General features: G+C 44.9%; 1 protein-coding gene across 4 annotated transcripts in view; it reads left to right on the forward strand.

Annotated features, from left to right (window-relative positions):
- Positions 1-24,936, forward strand: part of CARD19 (caspase recruitment domain family member 19) — a 51,152-nt gene that overhangs the window by 12,842 nt on the left and 13,374 nt on the right. For 2 of the 4 annotated variants that reach the window (XM_029049684.2, XM_029049687.2), the window contains exons 2-3: positions 21,388-21,530; positions 23,913-24,066. In XM_029049684.2, the coding sequence (XP_028905517.1) occupies positions 21,388-21,530; positions 23,913-24,066 (297 nt within the window). Of the gene's footprint in view, positions 1-9,090; positions 9,181-13,215; positions 13,500-21,387; positions 21,531-23,912; positions 24,067-24,936 lie in introns of those variants that run through there. The other 2 variants (XM_029049685.2, XM_029049686.2) reach the window with 2 other exon arrangements.

Genomic DNA, 24,936 nt, shown 5'->3' on the forward strand with positions numbered 1-24,936 from the left:
GGTAACCTGATCATCAAGAGTGGGTAGAGAGGACGGGGGACAAGGTAGGGAGAGATGTTTTTGGAGAGATGGATGGGATCAAGAGAGCGTTGGTCTCTGTGGGGGAGTAGTACAGATTTGCAGGGGGAGAGAGTGTGAGAGAGGAGGCAGGTGAGAAGGTTATGGTCTGAGAAAGGGAATTCAGAGTTGGTGAGGGAGGAGATAGTGCAGCGGTAGGATATGACGAGATCGAGGGTGTGACTAAGTTGGTGACTGGGCAAGGAGCAAGAGCAGAAGGTTGGCAGAGTTGAGGAGCGATAGCAGGAGGGCGGCAGAGGAGTCACTGGGTATATCCATGTGGATGTTGAAGTCTCCGAGGATCAGAATGGGCAGAGAAGGAGAGAAGGCAGATAAGAAAGGGGTCAAGGTGGTTGAAGAAGTCAGTGGTGGAACCAGGAGGGCAGTAGATGACGGCTACAAGTATCTGGAGGGGGTGGTAGAGGCGAATGATATGGGCTTCAAAGGAGGGGAAGGAGAAGGAAGGGGAGGAGGGATAGTGCGGAAGGCACATCAGGGTGAGAGAAGGAAGCCGACGCATCCTCCCTTTCTGGTGAGTCTCGGGGAGTGGGAGAAGGAGAGGCCTCCGCTGGAGAGAGTGGCAGCGGAGACCGTGTCATCAGGAGTGAGCCAGGTTTCCGTAAGGACGAGGAGGAGGAGAGAGCGGGAAAGGACAAGGTCAAGGATGAAAGGTAGTTTACCTGTAATGGAGCGGAGATTCCAGAGGCCACACTTGAAAGTAGCTGTGGGTGTAGGGGGCAGGGGGGAGAGTGGGGGGAGGGGAGGGTTTGGATGGGAACGAGATGGCGGGGCCCTGGATGGGGAGGGGGGAAGAGGGGTGGCGGTGGGACAGGAGGACTGGGATAGGGCGTGGGTGGGGAAGAGGGAAGGGGGGAGGGTGGGAGGAGGGGGTTTGGTGGGGAGGAGCGTAGGGATGGGGGAGGAGGGGTGGCTCTGGTAAAGTGGGGTTCTAGGGCGGGGGAGAGGAGGAGGGGAGGAGGCAGAAGAGAGAGCGGGAAAGAACTGGGTGAGAGAGGGGAAGGGGAAGGAGAAGATTGGGAGGGGCAGATCGTGGGGTGGCGGTGGAAAGAAATGGTGAGGCCAGAGAGGTAGGTGGCAGCACTGACAACAATTAACTATAACATGCTATAGCAGTAATATAGTAACATGATACAATAAAATATTATTACTAAGCGGGTGATGACCAGGGTCGGGTGTTGACTTGACTAAGGGTCGACCTGATCAAAATCAAAATCAAAAGGCTAGCGGCAAGGAGAGTCCTGGGGCTCATGGTCCAACTGTCTCTGAGGCGGTGGCGGGAGCCCTGAGGATGTCCGGTGTAGGTTGCGGGCATAGGTGGCGGCTAAGGTAACATAACACAGTGAGAACGAGGACATTGTTGCCCGGGGATGGGGGAGGGGAAAGGGGGGGCCGAATCAATCGCCTTACAGGGGAGGAGTGAGTGAGGGCTTCCTTAGAAGCTCAGTGGCTCAGTGGAAAGAGCACGGGCTTTGAAGTCAGAGGTCATGGGTTCAAATCCCGGCTTGGCCATTTGTCAGCTGTGTGACTTTGGGCAAGTCACTTAACTTCTCGGTGCCTCAGTTACCTAATCTGTAAAATGGGGATTAAGACTGTGAGCCCCACTTGGGACAACCTGATTCCCTTGTGTCTACCCCAGCGCTTAGAACAGTGCTCGGCACATAGTAAGCGCTTAACAAATACCAACATTATTATTAACATTATTCCCAAAGGATTCCCTCCGCTTCCGGGTGGAGTACGGGGAGGGCGGTTGGGGAGCACAGTGTCCCAAGGCCCGGGGTGGGAGGAGCAGGGGAGCACAATGTCCCGAGGCCCCAGCAGGGAAGCACAATGTCCCACGACTTGGCGGGGGGGGGGGCAGTGCTGGGGAGAATAGAGTCCTGTGGCTCGGGTTTGCTACCAGGATGGATTACAAGGGTCAGGGAAATTTGTGGGGAGGTCTGGGAGCTATTCGTGGATCTGGTGTCGGTGAAGCTTGCGGTGGTGTGGGGGCTGGGGCGGGGGGATCCTCAGTGTCGGAGTCCTTGAGCAGGGGTGCAGAAGCCCAGGTTGGAGAGCTGACCATAAGCCCGGGGGCAGGTCATTGAGTACTGATAGCGCAGCTCGAAGGAAGCGGAGGTCCCGAGTCGACGTGATTATTTTGTTTTAAAATATTTATTTTGTTTTATTTATTTTCCCTATTTATTTTTATTTATTTTTATTTTTATTTATTTATTATTTATTTATGTAATATTATTAATTATTATTATTATTTATTATTAACATTATTTATTATTTATTTTTATTTATTCCCTATTTATTTTGTTAATGAATTGTACATCGCCTTGATTCTATTTAGTTGCCATTGTTTTTACGAGATGTTCTTCCCCTTGACGCTGTTTATTGCCATTGTTCTTGTCTGTCCGTCTCCCCCGATTAGACTGTAAGCCCGTCAAACGGCAGGGACTGTCTCTATCTGTTGCCGACTTGTTCATCCCAAGTGTTTAGTACAGTGCTCTGCACATAGTAAGCGCTCAATAAATACTATTGAATGAATGAAGTGATGGCGATGACTGGAGGAGAAAGGTTCAGCCGTGAATAGGGACCAGCGGTCCAAGGCGCAGCTCCAAAGGAGAGGCTGTCCCGGCGCAGTGAGTCGGCGAGCAGCAACCAAAGAGCTTGCCAGGAATAAGGGACGGGCGGTCCAAGCCTCCGCTTCAAGGGAGAGGAGATCCCGAGTCCATCTGGCGGCGGATTCAGCCGGGAATAAGGGGACCAGCGGTCCAAGGCTCCGCTCTAAGGGGGTGGAGAGTAAGCGCTTAACAAATACCATTATGATTATTATTATTGCTAATAATTATAATAAACCCCTTCAGAGAGTCAGCCCAGGGCTATACGGACTGACAATAAATCCAAAGCAAAGCATGGCAAATCCATTCAATCTCTTTTATACTGGGACTCTAGGGCCTGCTTCATGGGAGAGAGGCCCCCCGACACCCCACACACACCTGGGACTCCCATTGGACACTTCTTCTCCAGCTGGGGGACGTGGGGAGCGGGGGCGAGGAGTAGCCTTGCATAGTATGGATAGCAGGATGAGAGGCTTTCTCAACGTTAGGAAGGCTATGGCTGCAGCTATAACTGTTGGACCCTGAACCTCGAGAAGCCCCAATGTCTGCCCCTCTAGCCACCATGCCCTACCTCTCTTGTTTTTAATTAATCCAATTTATGGTGTTTGGTAAACCGTTTCTATGTGTCAAGGACTGTTCTAAGCACTGGGGTAGATACAAGTTAATCAGATTGGACACAGTCCCTGAAGCTAACAGTCTAAGTAGGAGGGAGAAGTGGTATATATTGTTGTACATATAATGTCCTCTTTTATGTTGTTTTTGTATTTTTATTGTTTTATCCTTCCTTATGTTTTCTGTCATCTGTCCCATAGAGAAGCAGCATGGCCTAGTGGATAGAGCATGGGCCTGGGAGTCAGAAGGACTTGGATTCTAATCCCGGCTCTGCCATTTGTCTGCTGTGTGACCTTGGGCATGTCACTCATCTTCCCTATGCCTCAGTTACCACATCTGTAAAATGGGGGTTCAGTTGTGAGACCCATGTGGGACAGGGACTGTGTCCAATCTGATTGGCTTGAGCTTAGTACAGTGTCTGGCACATAGTAAGCACTTAATGAATGCCACAATTATTATTATTATATCACCTTCTTGGATTTTAAGTCCCTTTAGGGCCAAGGACCACATCTAATTTCCCCCATTCCCCCCCCACCCCAGAGCTTAATAGCATATTCTGCTCAAAGTAAGTGTTTAAGAAATACCATTATTACCTACACATGGGCAAAATGAAATTGAATGTTGCCATGGAATTCTGTTACCTAGGCTTCACACTGTCCAACAATGCAAAGATAGACAAGGAAGTAGAAAATCAAATCAAGATGATAAGTGTATTTAGAAAAGTAGCAAAGTTGTAGTGGCAATAAGGTGGTGGCAATTCAAAAACAATGATCTACAAAACTGTAGTGCTGTCCAATCTTCTAAAAAGTGGGTGAGACCTGGACTCACCAAAATCACCACAACCACCTCCTGGAAAAGATCCATCGGTGTTACTACGGGCCCAAGACCAAGTAGCAAGACCAAGCACAAACAGTGAAGTCCTGGAACAAAGTCACTTCTACTAGCATTAAGGCAATGCTCATCAAAAAATAGTTTTGCTAGGTAGGAATGTGTCTGTTAATTATTGTAATGTACTCTCCCAAGCACTTAGTACAGTGCTCTGCACACTAATAAGCGCTCAGTAAATACGATTGGCCGACTGACTGGCTTGGGAGAATGGCTGAAGGGAGAATACCCAAATATCTACTGAAGAGTGAGCTGAAACAGGATCAATGAAAGTTAAGCGAACCAAGGAAATGTTTTAAGAATACAGTGAAAAAAAACCACCCCAAACCTTAGAAAATGCAAGGTTTCAGCTGAACATTGGCAACAGATATAGGGAAGGTTCTTTTTGAGCAGATGCTGCAAGAAAAGTGTGAGACAAAGAGATAAAGATGAAAACAGCATCGGCTGCTGCAATCTTTGTGTGTATGTGGTATGGTTGGGATGGTCAGACCTGGATTAGCCACTTTCAGGACTGTAGGTAAACCTCACTTTCAGAAGCCTTATCTTCTAAAGAGAATAGTGATTTGTATTTAAAGAGTCCCACACAAACACTGACTTGGGGAGATCTGCTGGTGAATGAGCTGCCAAGTCAGACTTTTCAGTTTGCTGGCCAGGCAGAAAGTGAGAGAATCTCCGAAGGGAATCTAGCGCCCTCTGTTGACAATACTTCATAGAACATGCTCATGGAATAGGCACAGGGCCCCACCAGGTCTGAGCTAATCCCCATTGTCTTCGTGCCTTACGTAAGGTGTAGGTGGGCCAAATCCAGGTGCTGCAACCTGTCCTGGATCTGCTCTGCAAAAATCTACATACATTCATAAGGGACAACGTGAGCTCTGTCTCCCCAGAGGATAAAGCTCAGGCAGACGTGGGAGGAGGCAGGCCTTCTGAGAAATGGGCTATCCAGCCCTTGGCGAACATAGCTGGATAACTAGTTTAGCCTGCTTGTCTGCTTGTGAGGGCTTTCTGTTTCCATATTGTGTGAATGCTGAGATTCATTTAACTCTAAAAGAGATAAAAATTGATTCCCCATTGATTACTTGGCCTATGAGAGCTTCCTTTTCCTCAGTACTTTGAGCTGTTGTCAGGTGGACCACAGAAAGAGCAGAATATTTCCAAGCAATCAATAAATGGTATTTATTGAGGGCTTACTGTATGCAGAGCACTGCACTAAGCACTTGAGAGAGTACAGAGGATGGTCTGCTTCTTTCTCTTCTCAACAAGTCCACTGGGATTGAAAGTAGGTTGGGCTTTTGGAAGGCAAAATGAGAAGCCTCTGACATGCTCTCTCCATTGCCTACTGAAGGGGAGACTTGGAATCAACCAATCAATCAATTGATCATATTTATTGAGTGCTTACTGTTTGCAGAGCACCGTACTAAACTTCCGGGAGAGTACAATATAACAAGAGTTAGCAGATTTGTTGCCACTTGTCTGCTATGTGACCTTGTGCAAGTCACTTAACTTCTCTGTGTCTCAGTTAGCTCATCTGTAAAATGGGGATTGAGACTGTGAGCCCCATGTGGGACAGGAACTGTGTCCAACCTGATCACTTTGTATCTACCCCAGTGCTTAGAACAGTGCTTGGCACACAGTAAGTGCTTATCAAATATCATAATAATAATAACAAGCTTACAGTAACCTGTATTCTTTATTCCCAGACTTCATTTGGTTTTCTTTCACTGAAAAGATTAACAGGTTGTTATTTGGAGCATCATGGTGGGTCTTTCTCAGAAAGTAAAATGCCATTGATTGTTTCAGCATTGAGTGCTTTGGTTTTGTATTTCCTGCTTAGAGATGCAGGTGGATTTTTTAAAAAGAATTTACTCAGAAACACAGCCCATGATTATTTGCCCATTTTTAGTAGTTGTCCTATTTAACACTGACTCAGTTCTGCCATAACTTGTTTTTTTTAAATACCTGTTTGGGCTAGAATGTGATTAAGAAATTAGAGAATGAATGTTCTTCTGACAAGGTGAGCCTATTTGGATTCAGTGTGCCACATTAACCAAGAAACTGCTTGTGTGCATGTGCATAGCTTTGGAACGGGTGAGTGCTACATCACTTGCTTCCCTTAATGGGAACCACCCTCATATTATAGGATAACTGGGTATGTTTTCTGCTGTATTGCTTTTTTTCCTCTTTACAGTCATGCCAAAAATATGGGTGTTTTTTTCTTGGCCAATTGCAGTAAAGTTATTAAGTATTCCAATTTCCAACTCTGAAATACTGCTTAGGTATGCCCCCCAATTGGGGTGGGGGGAAAGGGGAGTTTAGGTACCATACCGTTTCTTTTGTGTTGTGCTTTGTGTTGTGCACCTGTCTTTTCTTTGTTGACCCACTCAGCCTTAATCAGAGGGGATTCGAATAAAAATGAAGAGCCAGTTGAGGCAAAGGGAGTGATGGTGGAAGAGTTGGTACTTGGTAAACTGTGCTGGCCAGCCACCTGGGCATGGGGGTACTTGGCTATTTTTTTGTATATGTATGGTATTTGTTAAGCACTAACTGTGTGCCAGGCACTGTACTAAGCACTGAGTAGATACAAGTTGATTGGGTTGGACACAGTCCCTGTCCCACATGGGGCTCACATTCTTAATCCCCATTTTACAGATGAGGTAGATGAGGCACTGAGAAGTGAAGTGACTTGCCCAAGGTCATACAGTAGACAAGCGGTGGAGCTGGAATTAGAAGCCAAGTCCTTCTGACTCCCAGGTCTGTGCTCTGTCCACTAAACCAGGCTGCTTCTCTTGACCTTAATTGACTGCCCACCTATGCTAGTCAATGGTGGACAAGGAGCTCCAGTACTGGTAATAGTAATACTGGCATTTGTTAAGTGCTATGTGCCAAGCACTGTACTAAGCACTGGGGTAGATATAAGATGATCTGGTCCCACATGGGGCTCAGTCTAAGTAGGAGGGAGAACAGGAATTGAATCTCCATTTTGCAGATGAGGGAACTGAGGCACAGAGAAATGAAGTGACAGGCCCAAGGTCACATAGCAACCACATGGCAGAGTCAGAATTAGAACCCAGGTCCTCTGATTCCCAGGCCTGTGCTCTTTCCACTAGGCCACACTGCTTCACAGAATCCCAGAATCTCTAGGTTTCTAGCAGCATGGCATAGTGGATAGAGCATGGGCCTGGGAGTCAGAAGGTCATGGGTTCTAATCCCAGCTCCGCTACTTGTCTGCTGTGTGACCTTGGGCAAGTCACTTCACCTCTCTGTGCCTCAGTTACCTCATCTGTAAAATGGGGATTGAAATTGTGAGCCCCACATGGGACGGGGACTCTATCCAACTTGATTTGCTTGTATTCACCCCAGCGCTTAGTACAGTGCCTGGCACATAGAAAGCACTTAACAAATACCATCATCATCATAGGTCCAGGGTGTATTGGTGATAGAGACTCTTTTCCTCAAAAGAGAGACTCAAACTGAGCCTTGAGGGACATCCACAGTCAGAAAAAACAAAGTTAGTAAATCCAGGATTAGGTGGTGGCCTACAGTGTCAAAGTGGCTGAGAGGTTGAGGAGGATTAGGGCAGAGTAGAGTCTTTAGATTTGGTGAGAAGAAGATCACTAGGGACCTTGGAGAGAGCACTTTTGGTGGAGTTGAGGTTGTGGAAGCTGAGCTACAGGTGGTGGAGGAGAGAGCTGGAGGGGAGTAAGTGGAGGCAGCTGTTGTAAACAATCTGCTAAAGAAGTTTTGACAGGAATGGTAGGAGGGAGGTGGGACAATAACTAGATAATGCAGTGGCTTTTTTTTTTGGATAGGGAAAATATGGGCATGGATGAATGTAGAAAGAAAGGAATCACCACAGTGAGTGAGTGGCTGAAGATGCTGGTCAGGGAGAAGAGTGGGTGCAAATGTTTTAATGAGTTGCAAAGTGAAGGGATCAGAGGTATAGATAGAGGTGGTAGATTTAATAATTAATAATTGTGGTATTTGTTAAGCACTTACTATGTGCCAGGCACTCTACTAATCGCTGGGGTGGATACAAGCAAATTGGGTTGGACACAGTCTCTGTCCCACGTGGGGCTCACAGTCTCAATCCCCATTTTACAGATGAGGGAACTGAGGCCCAGAGAACTGAAGTGTCTTGCCCAAGGTCACCCAGCAGACACGTGGGGGATCGGAATTAGAACCCATGACCTCCTGACTCCCAGGCCTGCAATCTACCCACTACACCATACTGTTTCTCGTGAATGCTTCTAGACTGTGAGCCCATTGTGGGCAGGGATTGTCTCTGTTGCTTTGTACTCTCCAAGCGCTTAGTCCAGTGCTCTGCACACAGTAAGCGCTAAATAAATACGATCGAATGGCTAGGGGAAGAGAGAACTGGAGAGGTGAAGAGGAGACTTTGGGGAGTTCTAACGTGAACATCTTACGTTCAGTACGGCTTCAAGCTTAATCGAGTACTATGACTCCGCTGGAGTCCGCCCGGAGGAAAGGGCGAGGGAGGAGAGGCAGAGATAGTCACTCAACTTCTCTTTTTTCCCAGGCCCTGCTTATCTCCCGAGTCGGTCCTTGCCCGTAGGGCAAGGAGGAGTCCCGACTTTTGGATTAGGTCTTTCTCTCCTAGGGAGGAGCCTGAGCGGGTTAAAGTCTCCTCCGGCCCCAGCGGGGGCAGAGAATGAGCTTTCTCGGCAACACAGGAAGGGCAGGGAGCGGTGGAGCACGCGGGCGGCGGGTGCGCGCAGGGACAGAGCGAGGGTGCGCGCGGTGGAGCGCGCGGACGGGGGTTGAGGCTCGAAACCTCGGTTTGTCCGGCGCGTTGCTGGGAAACCTGAGCCCGGGCCGGGGAGGAGGCGGAGCCCGGGCTCCGGAGGGGTTGGGGATGGAAAAAACTAAGGGCGGGAGTTAGGAGCCCATGGCTTGCCTCCTCCCCCAGTGGGCGGCCCCGGCTACAGACGGGGGTAGTCTGCGGCACTCCGGCCCCGTCCGGCGCCCGGTAATATGCCAGGTCAGTGTCATCCCCTGAAAGAGAGCGATCCCCCTGCCAGCCCAGGGCCCGGTCCCAGCGGGCTTCCTCCAGTGGGACCGAGGAAACGCCCGCCTGCCCCGGGGCCCTTCCCGTTTCTCCCGCCGCCTCCCTCCACCCCCTCGACTCCACACACCCGAAGGACTCGGGTGGGATTCGGTTAAGGGACCGACCGGGGGCGGGGTGGCCCAAGGGGCTCGTCATGCCAGGGCCGGGCCGGGCCGGGAAGGAGGGCGCGGCGAAGGGCACAGGCAGAAGAGTTGGGCAGAGGGAGATCATGAGGCAGGTTTCATTTTTTTTTTTAAAAAAAAAGGAAGTGGGAGGGAGCAACAGACCTCCATGTAGGTCTGGGCGGGGGGTGAAAGTTGTCGTGGGACAGGGGGGTCTCAGTGGTGAGCCCCATTGGGCTCCTGGATCCCTTCTGAGCCTTGGCAATGGTTTGCGCTCCTAAGTACGTTCACGGTGGCCCGATCGGAGGTAGGTCCTATTTGGCATGAAAATATTTTCAGTGGGTCAGCGGGGATCCTTTCACTTAGGGACATTGTACCGTTCCGTTTAGTAGAGGAATGGATCAACTTAAAGAAACATAAAAAGTGCCTGGGCTCCTTTCACGTTCACTTTCGTGTTAAATCAAAATGGGTATACATAGTACGTTCCCCAGAAAAATCTCAACGGCCCTCTTCTACATTGGGAGAGCGAAGGAGTCAGGGGTGATTTTCATCCCGGCACAAGTTGGGGAAAATAAATTCAGGCCCTTCCCTTAATCGGCCACCAAAACGTAACGCAGTTTATTGGAGGAGGAGTAAATGAGGCCTGGTAGCTGACCAAAGAGGAAGAAAATGATGGGACTCGGGACTTCTCGGCTCCTGGCCCCCACGCTCATGGGTCCAAGATCATGCCTTCTCTAGAAGGCAGTACTCATCGTGTAACCAACATCGATATCCTTGCTGCTGCTGCTGTGGTTTCTTTTTGGGCGGGGTTTATGATGATATTTGAGCAGAGACAGTAAGATCAAGGGTCAGCAAGGTAAGAATCCAACAGGAAGAACAGTAAAACACTGACGCAGTCTTAGCATGCAATATGTCTTTGACCTAGTGTGGGAGGTATAGCCTTTCTGCTTTCCACAGTCCTAGATCTGCTCCCTTCACGTGACTGACAAGAGAGAATCAAGTTACAAAGATGGAAAGAACCAGGTGACTTGCAGGCTGTGAAATCGGAGTTGTCAAAGTGTTGTCTAAATGCCCACTAAAATAATATTTGTTGCTAGAAAATTGCCTTCATTTCATAATTGATCCACTCTTCACTGGATAAGTTCAACAGCACTTTTTGTAATTGCACCTAACACTGTCCTTAATGATATTTCAATATGATACTCTTCTTTAAGAGTTCAGATTTAAAAATGGAATTAATCATATTTCATGTGCCACTCCTTTCCTGCTGAGTCATTTTTTTCAGAAGCCTTACAGACTAGAGTGATGCCCCAATTCACTGCCTGTGTAACTGTGGTAGGCAAATTGGGCCTCTAGATCAGTGTATGGCAGGTTAGTGCCATTTAAACAACAAGTTTCTGAACATTTTGCTCCAAGCGTGCCAAGTCTCCCCTCACATGAGCATGTGCACATTGTCTACACTCCCTTTCTTTTCCCTAAAATGACACACTGCCTCCTCTACTTAGGAGTGGGACAACTTTCCTCAAATCTGGCAAACCTGGCCCAGGCCACACATGGCAAATAGTGATTGGATTTCTTTCCGAACAGTGAAGCCTGAACCTTCTTACTGAAGAACCCACCTGGTCACCAGTGGAGGCAACAGAATTCTATCACTTTGGCTTGAATTTTGGGGATAGTTCTCTGGGTAATTCAGGCCAAAGGGTAAGGTATTCAGGCTTGAATATCTCAGGTAATTGCAGCTGGTGAGAACTAGTCAGAATTTGCTCACTGCAGAAGAACTAAGGAATTATCAAGGGGAAGGAAGTGGACAAAGACAGACTATTACCATGAATAAATAAATTTTGATGGTGTGCAATTTTGTTTCCTCTATGCATTTTATCTGATAAGCCAGATAGAACACGTGGAAGATTCAGGACGGGTCTCTCTAAATGTATTTGTTCATAGAAGAAACTAAATCAGTGAGTGCTTTGGAAAATAAAAATAAAAAACCTATAGGGAAAAACCCATTTATAGTAATGATTGTGGTATTTATTAAGTGCTCACTATGTGTCAAACACTGTTGTAAGTGCTGGGATAGATACAAGCTGATCATGTCAGGCAGTCCTTGCCCCACATGGGGCTCATAGTCTAAGTAGGAGGTAAACAGGGATTGAATCCCTGTGTTACAGATGAGGAAACTGAGGCACAGATAAATGAATTGGCCAAGATTATACAGCAGGCAAATGATGGAGTCAGGATTAGGACCCAGGTCTTCTGTTTCCAAGGGCCCCTGCTCCTTGCACTAGGCCATGACACTTCACTTCTGAGGGTAAATTACAAAATTAAAACCATGTCTGCTGGACCAGGTAAATCATAGAGTTAGTGGGTTTTGGGCACCCCTGAGGTAGAGTATATACACTGGGAAATCTACGTCCTCTCAAAGTCACACTGGATTTTTTTTTTTTGTGATTGGGGGTCTGCCTCACCCCCAGTCACAAATAATTTGCTAGTCCTTTTTGGGACAGATGAACTCTCTACTAGAAGGAGCAGGTCCTCAAAAACCCCAGTGGAGCAATTCCCCCCTTGGCATGGGCCAAAGTGTCCAATTTTAGGATTTTTCCTCTATCCTTACAGTCCAAGCAAAAGCCAGATCAGAAGGGCCCTCAAGAAATGTCTCCACACTCATTTCTCCATGGATCTGTTGTTCGTGTATAGCTGGGCTGCTGTTGTATGGGCTGCTAGGAGTTGTAGTCCCAGCAGCCCAGGGGATAATGGCACATGTGGGGAACTGCCACATATGCAAGGCAGTAACTGTTTGGAAATGAGTAATGGGCCCCTTCTGTTCCAGCTTGGGCTCGCTTTTGGTTTGGCGAGGTCTCAGCAGCTGAACTGCAGCATTTCCTCCGTCCATCCCCATAATGAGGGACTGGTTCAAACCAAACCAGTCAGCCTAGTTGTATGAGCCAAGTTCAGCCTGTGTCTCAGTCCCATACGCGCTCCCACCCAGTTAGACAGAATACCAGTTAGCGATCTTAAGGGTATATGTATAGTGTGCTTCTCCCTGAAACTCCTGGATCGAAGCAGAGGCCACTCTAAATTAAACTAGGCTTTATGGCAGAGGAGTTTCCCTTTTAGGACAAATCAGCAACAGCTGAATATAAATACATTTTTACCAAGTCCGCTCCCTGTAAGTGGATGCTCTGGGAAGCAATCAGAGCGAAGCTAAGATAACCAACTGGTGGTTAAGATGTATTAAAAGGCATTCCACTGATGGACCATATAGTGGATTGGGATAACTTGTGCTTTTAAAAATGTTCATTGATGTAATCCAATTGCTATGTTAATGAGTTACTAAACTCAGATTTGCTATAGGCTTCTGATTTCACTTTTTCACTCCACACTCATTTCTCCATGGATCTGTTATTCGTGTATGGCTGTTGTATGGGCTGCCAGGAGTTGTAGTCCCAGCAGCCCAGGGGATAATGGCACATGTGGGGAACTGCCACATATGCAAGGCAGTAACTGTTTGGAAATGAGTTATGGACCCCTTCTGTTCCAGCTTGGGCTCGCTTTTGGTTTGGTGAGGTCTCAGCAGCTGAACTGCAGCATTTCCTCCGTCCATCCCCATAATGAGGGACTGGTTCAAACCTGGTTCAAACCAAACCGGTCAGCTGATTTCACTTTTTCATGATCATATATTTTAGTAGCTAGAGAAAGGAGAGAGTAATACATAATGATATAAGCAAAGTTTCGGGCAGTAGACCGATGGTCCAGCCAATCTCCAGAAGTGGCAACAGAAAGTGTAGGGGTGATGGTAGCCCTCCTTGACATCCACCCTGAATGCTTGTGGATGTAAGGTATAACACGCCTATTTTCCCCCTCTCATAACTAGTCACAGATCTAATGCCTATGAATCTATTTAAAACCTCCCGAGGAGTCTAACGTCTCTACTTTGCCTCCTGGTAACGCATCCTGAACCAGTCATTCATGAGTTGATCCAAACCCCTCTTAAACCTGCTGATATTTTCAGTCTGCTCAAATTAAATGATCAGAAATTCCACATTTCTCACCTGCGGTATGAAGTTTCCTTTCGCTTTGGACCTGTCACCTAGCATCATTGGGTGCCTCCTGGTCCTCGTGTTGCAGGAATTGGTGAGTAACAATTTCATGTTTGCTCTGTTCTGGCTCTTTGTAATTTTATACATTTTAGTCATTTTGTGATAGTTTGAGAGTCCCCTTTGGGCCAGGGACAGTGTCTGAGTTTTCATCCATGTACCTGTCCCTGATATTTAGTACAGTGCTTTACATAAAGGAGGAACTTAGAAAATGTAATAAATAGTAGTAGTCATTCTCTTCTGAGTTTTCCATCTTTTCAAAATGAAGAATCCTAAACTTTTCAGTCTATCCTTCTACAGAAGCTTTTCCATGATGCAGTTAATTCATAGGGATTTTTTTTTGGAAGGGTATCTGCAAGAGTAAGTGGGAAAAGATTTAAATGCAGCATTCCTCTCCCCCATCCCCCAGTCTCTCTGGCTAGTTGAAGAGTTGGAAGCTGAAATAATGCATCTGGTAAGAAAGCCCTAGCAGATCTGATAATGTTACATACTGGATTGTTTGTGTTCCTTAGCAGAAGAATAGTGAAATTTCTATAGAATTGTAGTATTTCTTTTGCTGTAGCTGTCTCAAATGATTTAGGTTTAAAGTAGCATCCTTTACTAATATCCCGTTACTTGTCCCTTCCCTCTTTCTCCCCTAAAAACCCACATCCTTCTTTGTTCTGTTCTCTATTTTCAGTCCTTTTTGAGCCCTTAGGTGGAAGAACACTTAAAATCCTTTTGCAAGCCCGAAGACTACCATTGAAGTTTCAAGAAGTGTAGTTGCCAAATGTTCTTCATTTTCTGTGCTGTCCTATAAAACAGTGTGGTTATTCAAAGAGCAGTCATTTTACTAACGGTTTTATAAGAGGAAAAAGTTGAACACAATGAAAACATAATGCATCCTATCTAGGCCAGAATCTTTCAATTTTGGCATTTACAGAACTTTTACAGTGGACACGAAAGTGCTTTGTTAGAAGAATTCTGATCATTTTCAGTGGGACTGGGGCAGAGTCTAAAGTGGGGAGGGGAATAAAGAGAGGAGTTAGAAGAGGGGAGGAGGAACGGGGGGGGAGGGGGCGGAAGCAAAAAGGGGAGAGGAGGAGCAAGTGGAAAATGAAAAAAGAGAGGCAATGGGTAAGGTAGAGCAAAAAGAAAATGGGGAGAAAGGGAGAAGGAAGAGATAGGGATGGGGCGGGGGACTTTGTTCCTCCGCCCCCCCCCCCCCCCCACCTTCCTTCCTGGCTTGCTGCTCTGCTGCCACGTGACTCCAGTACTTCTGTCTAGGAATTGCTGGGTGACTGATGCTTGGCTCAGTGGAAAGAGCCCGGGCTTGGGAGTCAGAGGTCATGGGTTCGAAACCCAGCTCTGCCACTTGTCAGTTGTGTGACTGTGGGCAAGTCACTTAACTTCTCGGTGTCTCAGTTACCTCATCTGTAAAATGGGGATTAACTGTGAGCCTCACATGGGACAACCTGATTACCCTGTGTCTACCCCAGCGCTTAGAACAGTGCTCTGCACATAGTAAGCGCTTAACAAATACCAACATTGTTATTATTATCTTTAAACATCATTGCCATCTAAGCAGTGGTGACAGTGGTTGACTGGGAACAGTGGGCCACCATGGCTAAGCCAAAACTGACCCTTCCAGACCAGAGATGAAAGTTTCTGTGAGATCAGGATCGGGTAGATCATGTATTTCTAGCTGGGCAGGAATAACCATCGGCAGCCTGTACAGGCCAGTTTAGCCATGGTGGAAATAGCAGGAGCAGTGGTGGCTTCATGGGTTCCATCTTAGGCTTGGCTGGATGGAATACTAAAATATACGGCCTAGCCCTGCTCTAAAGCAAACTGTCTGTTCACGTTATATTGTACCTGCATCTCTGTTCCATGGCCACAGATGGCAGATGTTACCCTTGACAGCCATCTCACCATGCTTGCTACTCACTGGGGGTGAGGAGGGTAGATGCGTGCAGGACCAGGCAGGAAGGTGTGGATGAAACAGCACAAACCATCGCTACTAGTGCAAAAAGAACTGGAGCACAGAGTGTGCTGGTGGTAGGAGAAACCTTTCCTTTCCTCCCCACCCTAGAAAGAGAGGCCATACACACCGCAGTGCCATCAGACAGCAGCCTCACTAACTGATCAGCCATTCTTAGGGGATGTAATGGTCACTCCAAATGGCAGGGTTTTATTTTATTTTATTCATGCACCTGTCCTCATTTCTTGGGATGTGAAAATGGCTTATTATGTCATTCCACCTCTCCTCCCTCACACTCTCCCCTCTTTCCCTCCATTTTGGTAGCTGATTAGGAATCAAGACAACTTTTAAAAAATGTTTTGCTTCTGAAGTGAGATATTCTAAGCATAGCTTGCAATTGAAAAGTTGCCAAGTTAGCTGCAAAGTGATGGCTTCCTGAGGTTGTGGTTCGATAATGTTTGGGTTCACTGGGCTATCCTGGCCCCTTGCCACTCGGGGTGAGCATTATGCAGAGACCGATGGTTAAGAGGAGAAAGGCATACCCAACTGCACTGACATGGGCACAGTGTTCAAATGTACACTAGATTCTCAGTGTAACCCAGTGTTGCAACTCACCGCTAACAGTGTCCTCTTTGAAACATAGGACAACTCTACTCTAATTAGATTTTTAGGATGGGGCTATACCAAGCTGTTCTCTTCCTGATCTGCCAGGAAAAGTTACTAAATTATCAATCAGAGACAAATTGCATAATGCTAGAGTGTGCTTTATTTGTGATTTAGAGGGGTAGCCCATGTCAGAGATAGAGTCCCAGACACCTTGAGAGCCTCTGGTTCAGCCTCCTGCCTTTAGGCAGGTCAGGAACTAAACCATTCAGCACAGATGGTTGTCTAATTTGGATTCTATTTACTACTGTCACTCATGTCCTCAGGTATCTCACTAAATCTCTGTAAGCCCCTAGTTTCTCCTATTGTAAAAGAGGGTGAATTATGCTTTTCATCTCCCCCTGCTCTTCCTCCCTCCCCCCATAAAGGTGTTGTGCAGATTTTTTTTTACTAAAGCCAGTTTCACCTTCTGGGTGATTCTGGGATAGCCAGTCAAGCATCTATCTAATTAGAAAACAGGACCACAAAGCTGTCAACCTAGACCATATCTCAATGGACCAGCTATGTATTTCAAAGATTTTTTTTTTAGTAGAAAAATCTGGTTTGGGCCCAGATCTGCACAGCACTTAGTGCTAAGGGCCAACTTAAATGAACAGGTAACATCCTCTTTTTATGAGCCACACACCACACCACTAATCTTATCTCAGAGCTCGCCTCAGGAATCCTGAGCAGACATGTCCACCTAATTGACAAGCCATATTTCAGGATTTTGCAGCCCTCAAGGTCCAAGCAAGCTGGTAGTAGAATGGGGACGAGAGGAGAGCATCAACTTGACAGATGTCTCCTGAGAGTGCTAGCAAATGGACAGACTCGGCCAATTGGGAAGCACCCATAGGAATTCCATCTCAGAGAAAAAAAAAACTGCCCGCACCAGCCAAGTCTAATGTTTTTCACTTCTAGTTTACTGAGTTTCTACAAAGGAACTATCAGCCCCCACCTCGACCCCCAAATTAAGTGGCTAATACATCAGGTACCATTAGGCCTATTGATACAGCCAGTTTAGCTTTGACACAATAATTGTGTTCTTGAGGAACCCAGAGTTATGGAAAAATTAAATTATAGCGCAGTCAATTGTCCCATAATGTATGTTTTCATTATATTTGGATAGAAGGCTATTGGAAAATTAGGGAATGCTCTCCCAACGGTACATTAGGTGACCACAAGTTGGAACGAGTATTGCATGGCATTGGCTGATCAATCAGTTGTATTTATTGAGCACCTACTGTGTGCAGACCACTGTACTAAGCAATTGGGAGAGTACAATGCAACAAAGTCAGTAAATGTGTTCCCTGCCCACAACGAGCTTACAGTCTAAAAGGGGAGACAGTCATTAATATAAATAAATTACAGATATGGACATAAGTGCTGTGAGGCTGAGGGTGGGTTGAATTCTAAGGTTCAAATGCAGGGATTGGGAGAAGAGGAAATGAGGGCTTAGTTGGGGAAGCCTCTTGGAGGAGATGTGCTTTTAAAAAAGCCTTGAACATGGGAAAAGTGATCATCTGTCAGATATGAAGAGGGAAGGCCATTCCAGACAGGACATGGGTGAGGGGTCGGCAGTGATATAGGTGATATCAAGGTACAGTGAGTAGGTTGGTGTTAGAGGAGTGAAGTGCGCAGGCTGGGTTGTAGTAGGAAATCAGGGTGGTCAGGTAGGAGGGACCAAGATGATTGAGTTCTGTAAAGATGGTCGAGACCTAGTTGAGATGTACAAGATGTTTTTCGAGAACACGACTATCACATCATAGCAGAACTGGTGGTACCTACGCCATTTGCATAAGCACAACTGTTTCTTCCTGCACTAAATCTACTTACACCAGTTCATGAATAGCATTGTAGTGCATGGTGGGAAGAATGTTCCCTAATTTTTCAATAATGTGCTAACCAAATCACATAATGAAAACAAGGGTTATAGCAGAACTGATTGTCAAGTTTGTCAGTATGCTGTAAGATTTTCCGTGTGTGTGCAGGCACAACCATATTCTTGGTAGACACCTGGGGTCCAGTTCTTCTTATATTTCTCCAAAAGCCAATGGATTATGTGCTGCAAACTGCAAACTCCATTTACCGTAGCTTCAACTAGTTGTTCGTACCCACAAAGTTAGAGAAAATAGGAGCAAAATATTTAGACCTCTGTGGCCAGTAGAGTCATTGGCAAATGCTCCCTTGTTTCTAAAATTTTTTTGAAGACTGTTACTTGTAAGTAATCATTAGGCATCAATTACCTCTCACAGTTTTAGGCTCAATATCCTGGGCAAATTAAAAACAAAACTGGAAATTCACAGCACTGGAAATATACTAGCAACTTCTTGATTAAGAAGGACCCTCTACTCTGAAAATTCTCCAACAATTTTCCAGCTGATAATTTATTACTGTTTATAATCTTTGTAAAAACTCTCCATTGATTTAGCCTTTTTTTTAACTTACAACCATGTTATGCTTGTAACACAACACATTGTTGACTTGAAGGTCGGGCTGACCATATGGCATTCTTTTTTTCTTTTTTTGCCCATTCCATGTTCTCGTTTATTAAATAAGACTCAAACTCAAAAGATTACACAATGGGAAGAAGCATGCCTAGTGGTTAGAGTACGGGTCTGGGAGTCAGAGGACCTGAGTTCTAATTCTGGCTCTGACACTTGTCTGCTGTGTGACTTTGGGCAAGCCACTTAACTTCTCTGTGCCTCAATTCCCTCATCTGTAAAATGGGGATTAAGACTGTGAGCCCCATGTGTGACATGGACTGTGTCCAATCTGATTAGCTTGTATCTACCCCAGTGGTAAGTACAGTGCCTGGCACATAAGCACTTAACTAACACCATAAAAGCAAAAAGCAAACCAACAACAAAAAAAAACTGGGTTAAAAAATAATTATGTTAATGGTGGGAGGTAGGAGCAAATGTTGGAACAGAGCTGGAGTGTTAAAAATAAGCCACATCTTCCAGTCTTGAATTTAAATGTTATTGTCCATTTCACCTCCAGTATGCTGGAATGCCTTGTTTTATGACCTTGAGTATCTCTTCAAAGTTATATATTTTATATGGAGTTTAGATTGACAACTATGAATGAAAGGGGATTTATCTGAAACATTAAGTGCACAGGAACTAGTAAACCAACACTAAATGTAAGGCTGAGAAGCAACATAAAAAAAGCATACATAAATATGCTTGACATTTGCCTATAATACTTATCCAAGGATCTCAAATCACTTTGCACATGTTCATTGTTTGATTTTAGGAAACTCAGTTTTCATCATCTTTTACCCTGTTATGAAATTCTTTTTGGCTTCTGCAAGAGTCATAGGAAAAGAGGGTAAGAAATAATTGAAGTGTAGGCAGTTGACATTCAGAACCATTGATTCAGATTTTCAGCACTGCTAAAGGCTTCCAAGTGTGTTTTAAGACTTTTAACATAATGGTATTTCGTTAGTATTGTTTAAGGGAACCAAAATCAGTAGAGATGACATGATGATGTGATGTATGTTACTGATATACTATGGAGCCCAGGAAATGGGCACACTATGCCCTTTAAGATGAAAGCCATTTTGCATGGTAGCTGATTCAAGTGGGTCTATTTAAAGAGCAAAATCCTCAGAGAATGGGGCCAGATCCAAGCGAGTGAATGTGTATCTGAATTACATTCCCCATGCAATTTCATTTGGGAGGGTAGATGCAGTAGATTTTAAACAGGAAACATATTTAGAAAGTTTGGCATTGATTGATTTGTTGATAACACCATCCCTTCTGTCTTTCGAGCCCCAAACCTTGGCATTACCCTTGAGTTAAACCCTTAAAGTTAAAGTTAAAGTTAAACCCTTGCATTACCCCCTTTCACCTATCCGCCTTTTCAGTCTGTCACCATATCCTGCTGGCTTTTCTTCCAGAACATTTCCAGAATCTCCTTCCTCCCACCATCCCCCACCCCACTTCCTCTCCATCCAAATGGCTACCAGGCCGGCCCAGGCACTTGTTATATCCCAGCTTGACTACTACATCAGCTGCCTTGTTGCTCCCCATCTCCATTCTCTCGCTTTTCCAGTCAGTATTTCACTCTGCTGCCCAGATAATCTTTTTAAGACATCATTCTGCACACACCTCCCTATTTCTGGGAAACTTCGAATAGTTTTCCATCCCTCAAAATGTCAAGCAGAAACTCCTGACCTGTGTCTTCAAGGCACTCGATCAGCTCTCCCCACCACTTTGTCTACTCTCTCTTCCCATTACACCCCAGCTCACATACTTCATTCCTATTTAAGTTAATCTCACTGTGCCCCGCTAATGTATCTTCTGATGTCAACCTTTTGCACACACCCTCCCCACTGCATGAAACTCTTTCTGCCTTCACATCCAACAGATCAATTGATGTCACCAACTTGAAAAACCTTCTGAAATTGCATCTCCTCCAGGACATCTTCCCCAATTTTCTAATCTCCCCATTTTATATCTACTCCACGGCCTCATCAGGACTTCTGTACCACTTGGGAGCTCATTTCCCAACAGCCTTCCACCCTCACTCCCCCATCAAAAACACTTATATGTATATGTTTATACTCTAATCCTCTGATCTGTAATTTATTTTAGTATCTGCCCCCGTTAGACTGTAAGCTCCTTGAGAGCAGTACTGACATCTTATGACTATATTGTAGTTTCCCAAGTGTTTAGTACTGTGATCTGCATATAGTAGATACTCAATAAAAAAACTTTTGATTGATTGATTGAATGATGCATGAACTGTAGTTTTGCAAAGGAGAGCAAAGGAGATGGTTAGTGCTTCTCTGGTATGGTAGCTCTTTTTGTTTTGTTTTTTTTTCTTTATAAATGTCACCAAAGTTCCAAGAACAATTTCAGTGAGTGCTGCAGTTGATAGCCACTGTGAAAGCTTCCGTTGTTTTGGAGAGGCCTATATTTTTTGGCATTTTGTTGAAATTCAAAACACTTGAAATTTAGGAATGTATTTGCTACTTTCAAAATGCACTTTCTGCTCCTATGTATGTTCCATGGAATTAGTGGGCTTAAAGGATTTCATCTGGTGAGGATGAGCAGGAAATTTGATTCAGGAAAATTAATCAGTCAATGGTATTACGCATTTATTGTGCATAGAGCCCTGTATTAAGCACTTGGGAGAGCACAGTACAATCGCATTGGTAGAAATGTTCCCTGCCCATAAGGAGCTTACCAGTCTAGAGGAGGAGAGTAGTGAATACAGAATTAAAAATCTTTTCTTTCAGAAGATTTGAGCTTGGAAGGAAACAAGTTACCAGCCAGTAAAAGTGGTTTATGAAGGTCTTTATTTTGTTTTTCAGATCAGACTTTCTGCGACCAACTGATGCAAGACACACCTTTTCTAATAAGTAATGGCAGATTAAGTGAACAGGAGGTTGATAAAATTATCCTCCAGCTAAACAGATACTATCCACAAATTCTCACCAATAAAGAAGCAGAAAAGGTATTGACTTACTCATGCAAAATTCCAGATTGACTGGACCGTTTGTGATTTTGGTTTAAATGATACTGTACCTGATTTTACTTTCATTACAAATCTAAATGGCTGCCACATCTAATGCTTAAAGAGGAAATTCTAAATGTCAGCAGGTTTGTGCTTTTATTTTGTCTAATCAGTGAGCTAATTCTGCCTGTAGGAAAGCCAGGAAAACATGAAGTTTGTCTTTTAATATTTCAGAATCTCTTAATTTTGGAATTTATGTCCTTGTCTAAAAAGTATTCAGGAGGAAAACAGATTACAAGAGAAAAAACAAAATAATTGATTTTGGTAGTGACTCATAGTTCCCATATTTAGTAAGTAGGCTAGGTAAGGGCAAATGGATAAATGTGATGAAACCCTGGCATTGAGAGATCAGTGGCTCAAGTTAGTGGTTAACTTTTATAAAGTGCAAATTGTGTTTTTAGAGGGTCCAAGCTGTGAAAATTAGCAGTTGATGTGACAGAATCAAATAGCTGAATAGAGTACATTACGGTTAAAATAATGTTCCATGACATCCCAAAATAGAAGGGAAGGTCACTCTTTTTTATATTCTATCCCATTATCCAAAGAGCCGAGGGGAGATCCATTAAGGTCCCACTTATGAATGGGGTGGCAGGAAAGGCTCCCATAGCCATGGTGGTGATGGTGGGGGCTTGGCTGCAAGGAAGAAGTAAGGAAAGGAAGAAGAGAAGGAGACTGTTTTCCTCTTCCTCCACTTTGACAACAGCAGTAACCTATACTGCGATTGCCACCATCCATGCCACAGCTGACTTGGGCCTTCCTGGGGCCAGTTTATCCCGAGTGACTTGCCCAGGCTGCCACTGTTTCCACCCTTGTGGCAGAGGCAGTGGCTATCATGGTGGCTGTGGTTGAACTGGCCTGTCCTGAGCTGTGCCACTGCTTCTATCTGGTGGAACAATCCAGGCAAACAGGACTGAGCTCAAGCCACTGCCATCGTCACTCAGGCAGAATTGACCATTCCAACAGCAATGGCAACCCCAGCTGAACTGGCTCATCCTGTGTTGGGAAGCTGAGTAAGTGCCATCTCCCCTCTTCCTTGTCCACTTTTCCCTCTCCTATGTCTCTCTTCCCCCATTCTCCTCTCTCCATTTCTCCTCCCCTCTCTCTGCTCTCTGACCCCTTTCTTTCTGGCCTTGACCCTGGAAGCCTCACTGCCCACCCCCCATATCCAGCCTTAAAACCAAGGGTTGGACTTTCTCATTTGACGAGGTGATAGGGCAAGGCCTTCTTTGCTTCAGTATGCTTCCCCCACAGCTAGTTCTTACAATCTTACACAGTTGCTGAGGACACTAGTGCCAGGGGTGGTTATTTGCTACTTACTCTTTTCTGCCCCCAGAGAGGACTGAAGTAGCAGATAATCTGACCCAATCCTGGAACAGCAGTAGGCAGCCTAAAAAGAGGAGAAGGTATTGTGAGAAATCATTAAAATGGTTGGGAATCCATTTTATGACACTTCTGTGGAAGTTTAGAACAGTAACATCTATGAACTCTTAAGGAATTCTAAATGAATTAATGCATTATAAAAATGAAGGCCCAAATTCTGATAATGTAATTAAAAGGCTCCACTGCACTCATTCCTTCATTCTCACCACATTCCTATGAAAAAGAAGAGGCAGGAATTATTGTCCTTGTTTTATGCTTTGGGGTAAACTGAGGCCCAGAGCGGTTATGACCACACAGTAAGTGCCAGGGCTGTGGCTAATACGTGCCTGATTTCCAGACTAATGCTCTGTAAACTAGAAAATGCTGCCTCCATATCTTTTCCGTTTATTGCAGTGCTTTTAATATATAATTAATATTTAACACCATCGCACAGTACATGTGTCAGCAGTGTGGCCTAGTAGAAAGAGCACAGGCCTGGGAGTCAGAGGACTTGGGTTCTAATCCTGGCTCGGCCCATCTAAGGCTGTGTGACCTTAGGCAAATCACTTAATTTTGTGCTTCAGTTACCTCATTTTGTAAAATGAGAATTCAATACCTGTTTCCCCACCTATTTAGATTGTGAGTCTTGTGTAGGACAGGAACTGTGCCTGACCTGATTATACTGTGTCTTCCCTAGCACTTAGGACCTTGCTTGACCCATAGTAAGCACTTAACAAATACCACAATTATCATTATTATATGCACAGCAATCAGGAAGCCAATCTTTGATAAAGTTTAGGGATCAAGGTAAGGCATCAATTTCATAGGAAGGGTTTTTGGACACACAAGTTAGGAATCCTGGTCCGGTTGCAGTTTGAGCCCTTGCTAATGTTTACCTCCCAGTGATGTTGCCAATATTTTACATTTGCAGCCTTCGTCCTAATTCTCCCTTCTGGTTTCCAGTTCAGAAATCCCAAAACATTGCTCCATGTACGTTTGAACCACTTGCTAAACCATCTTCAGAAGAAGGGTGAACGTGATTGTCAGGAATTCTACCGAGCTTTATACATCAATGCCCAACATCAATACAACAGCTTGCCAAGCCGGAAAAATATGAGTAAGTTGGGTTGTTGATGGTGATTTTGATTTATTGGGTCAAAGTTTGCTTTGCCTTGCCTAGTTAAAAAATAGAAATTCCCTTTAAAAAATATGTGCACTTTTTCACTTGTTTACCTGCCATTAATGCACGTTCATCATGTTGAACTTTTCATTCTGCCAAACAAAGCCTACTCAAATCTTCTTAGCTTTTTGCGTTTTTTATTGAGGATCATTTTTTGCTTGCTTGGGTGTGGTTTTTATAATCTATCTTCTGCACAGGACTTTGGGGGGTGATAGATGATAGATGCCAACCTGGAGCAGACTAACAAAATTTGAGCAGTTAGGATTTTGGCCATGCTTTGGATTCTCTGTGACCCCTACTGCTGTGGAGTGAGTCATGAGACTCTCTGTGGCGGTTAAGTTTTTTTGTTTGTTTTTTTTTTTAGTGTGGAACATTAAGTGGGTATCATGATGGCTCATAGTTCTATATCACTTTGCAGAAAGCTAAATGAAAAACTATTCTCTGGTTGGTGGTGGTAGTAATCATAGCACATTCAGCACATAGTAAATACCATTGATTGATTGATAAATACCATTTATTGATAGTAGTATTGGCATTTATTGAGTGCCCACTGGATTCAAAACACTGTACTAAGCACTTGGGGAAAGTACAACAGAAGCATGATCTACAGTCTCTGCCCCCAAAGAACTTACTCTCTAAGAGGGACACATCAAAGTATTTGCAAATAGAGCAATCAGAATACAAATTTGACTTTATAAGTGTAGACACAAGTGCTGAGGGTGGGTGTAAAGAAATATATCAGTGCTAGAGCTGTCTCTTGGGTTGATATGACCGGAGGTGTTGAGTTAATCAGGGAAGGCTTGTTGG

Source organism: Ornithorhynchus anatinus, chromosome X1, assembly GCF_004115215.2.
Source record: "Ornithorhynchus anatinus isolate Pmale09 chromosome X1, mOrnAna1.pri.v4, whole genome shotgun sequence".
NCBI lineage: Eukaryota > Metazoa > Chordata > Mammalia > Monotremata > Ornithorhynchidae > Ornithorhynchus > Ornithorhynchus anatinus.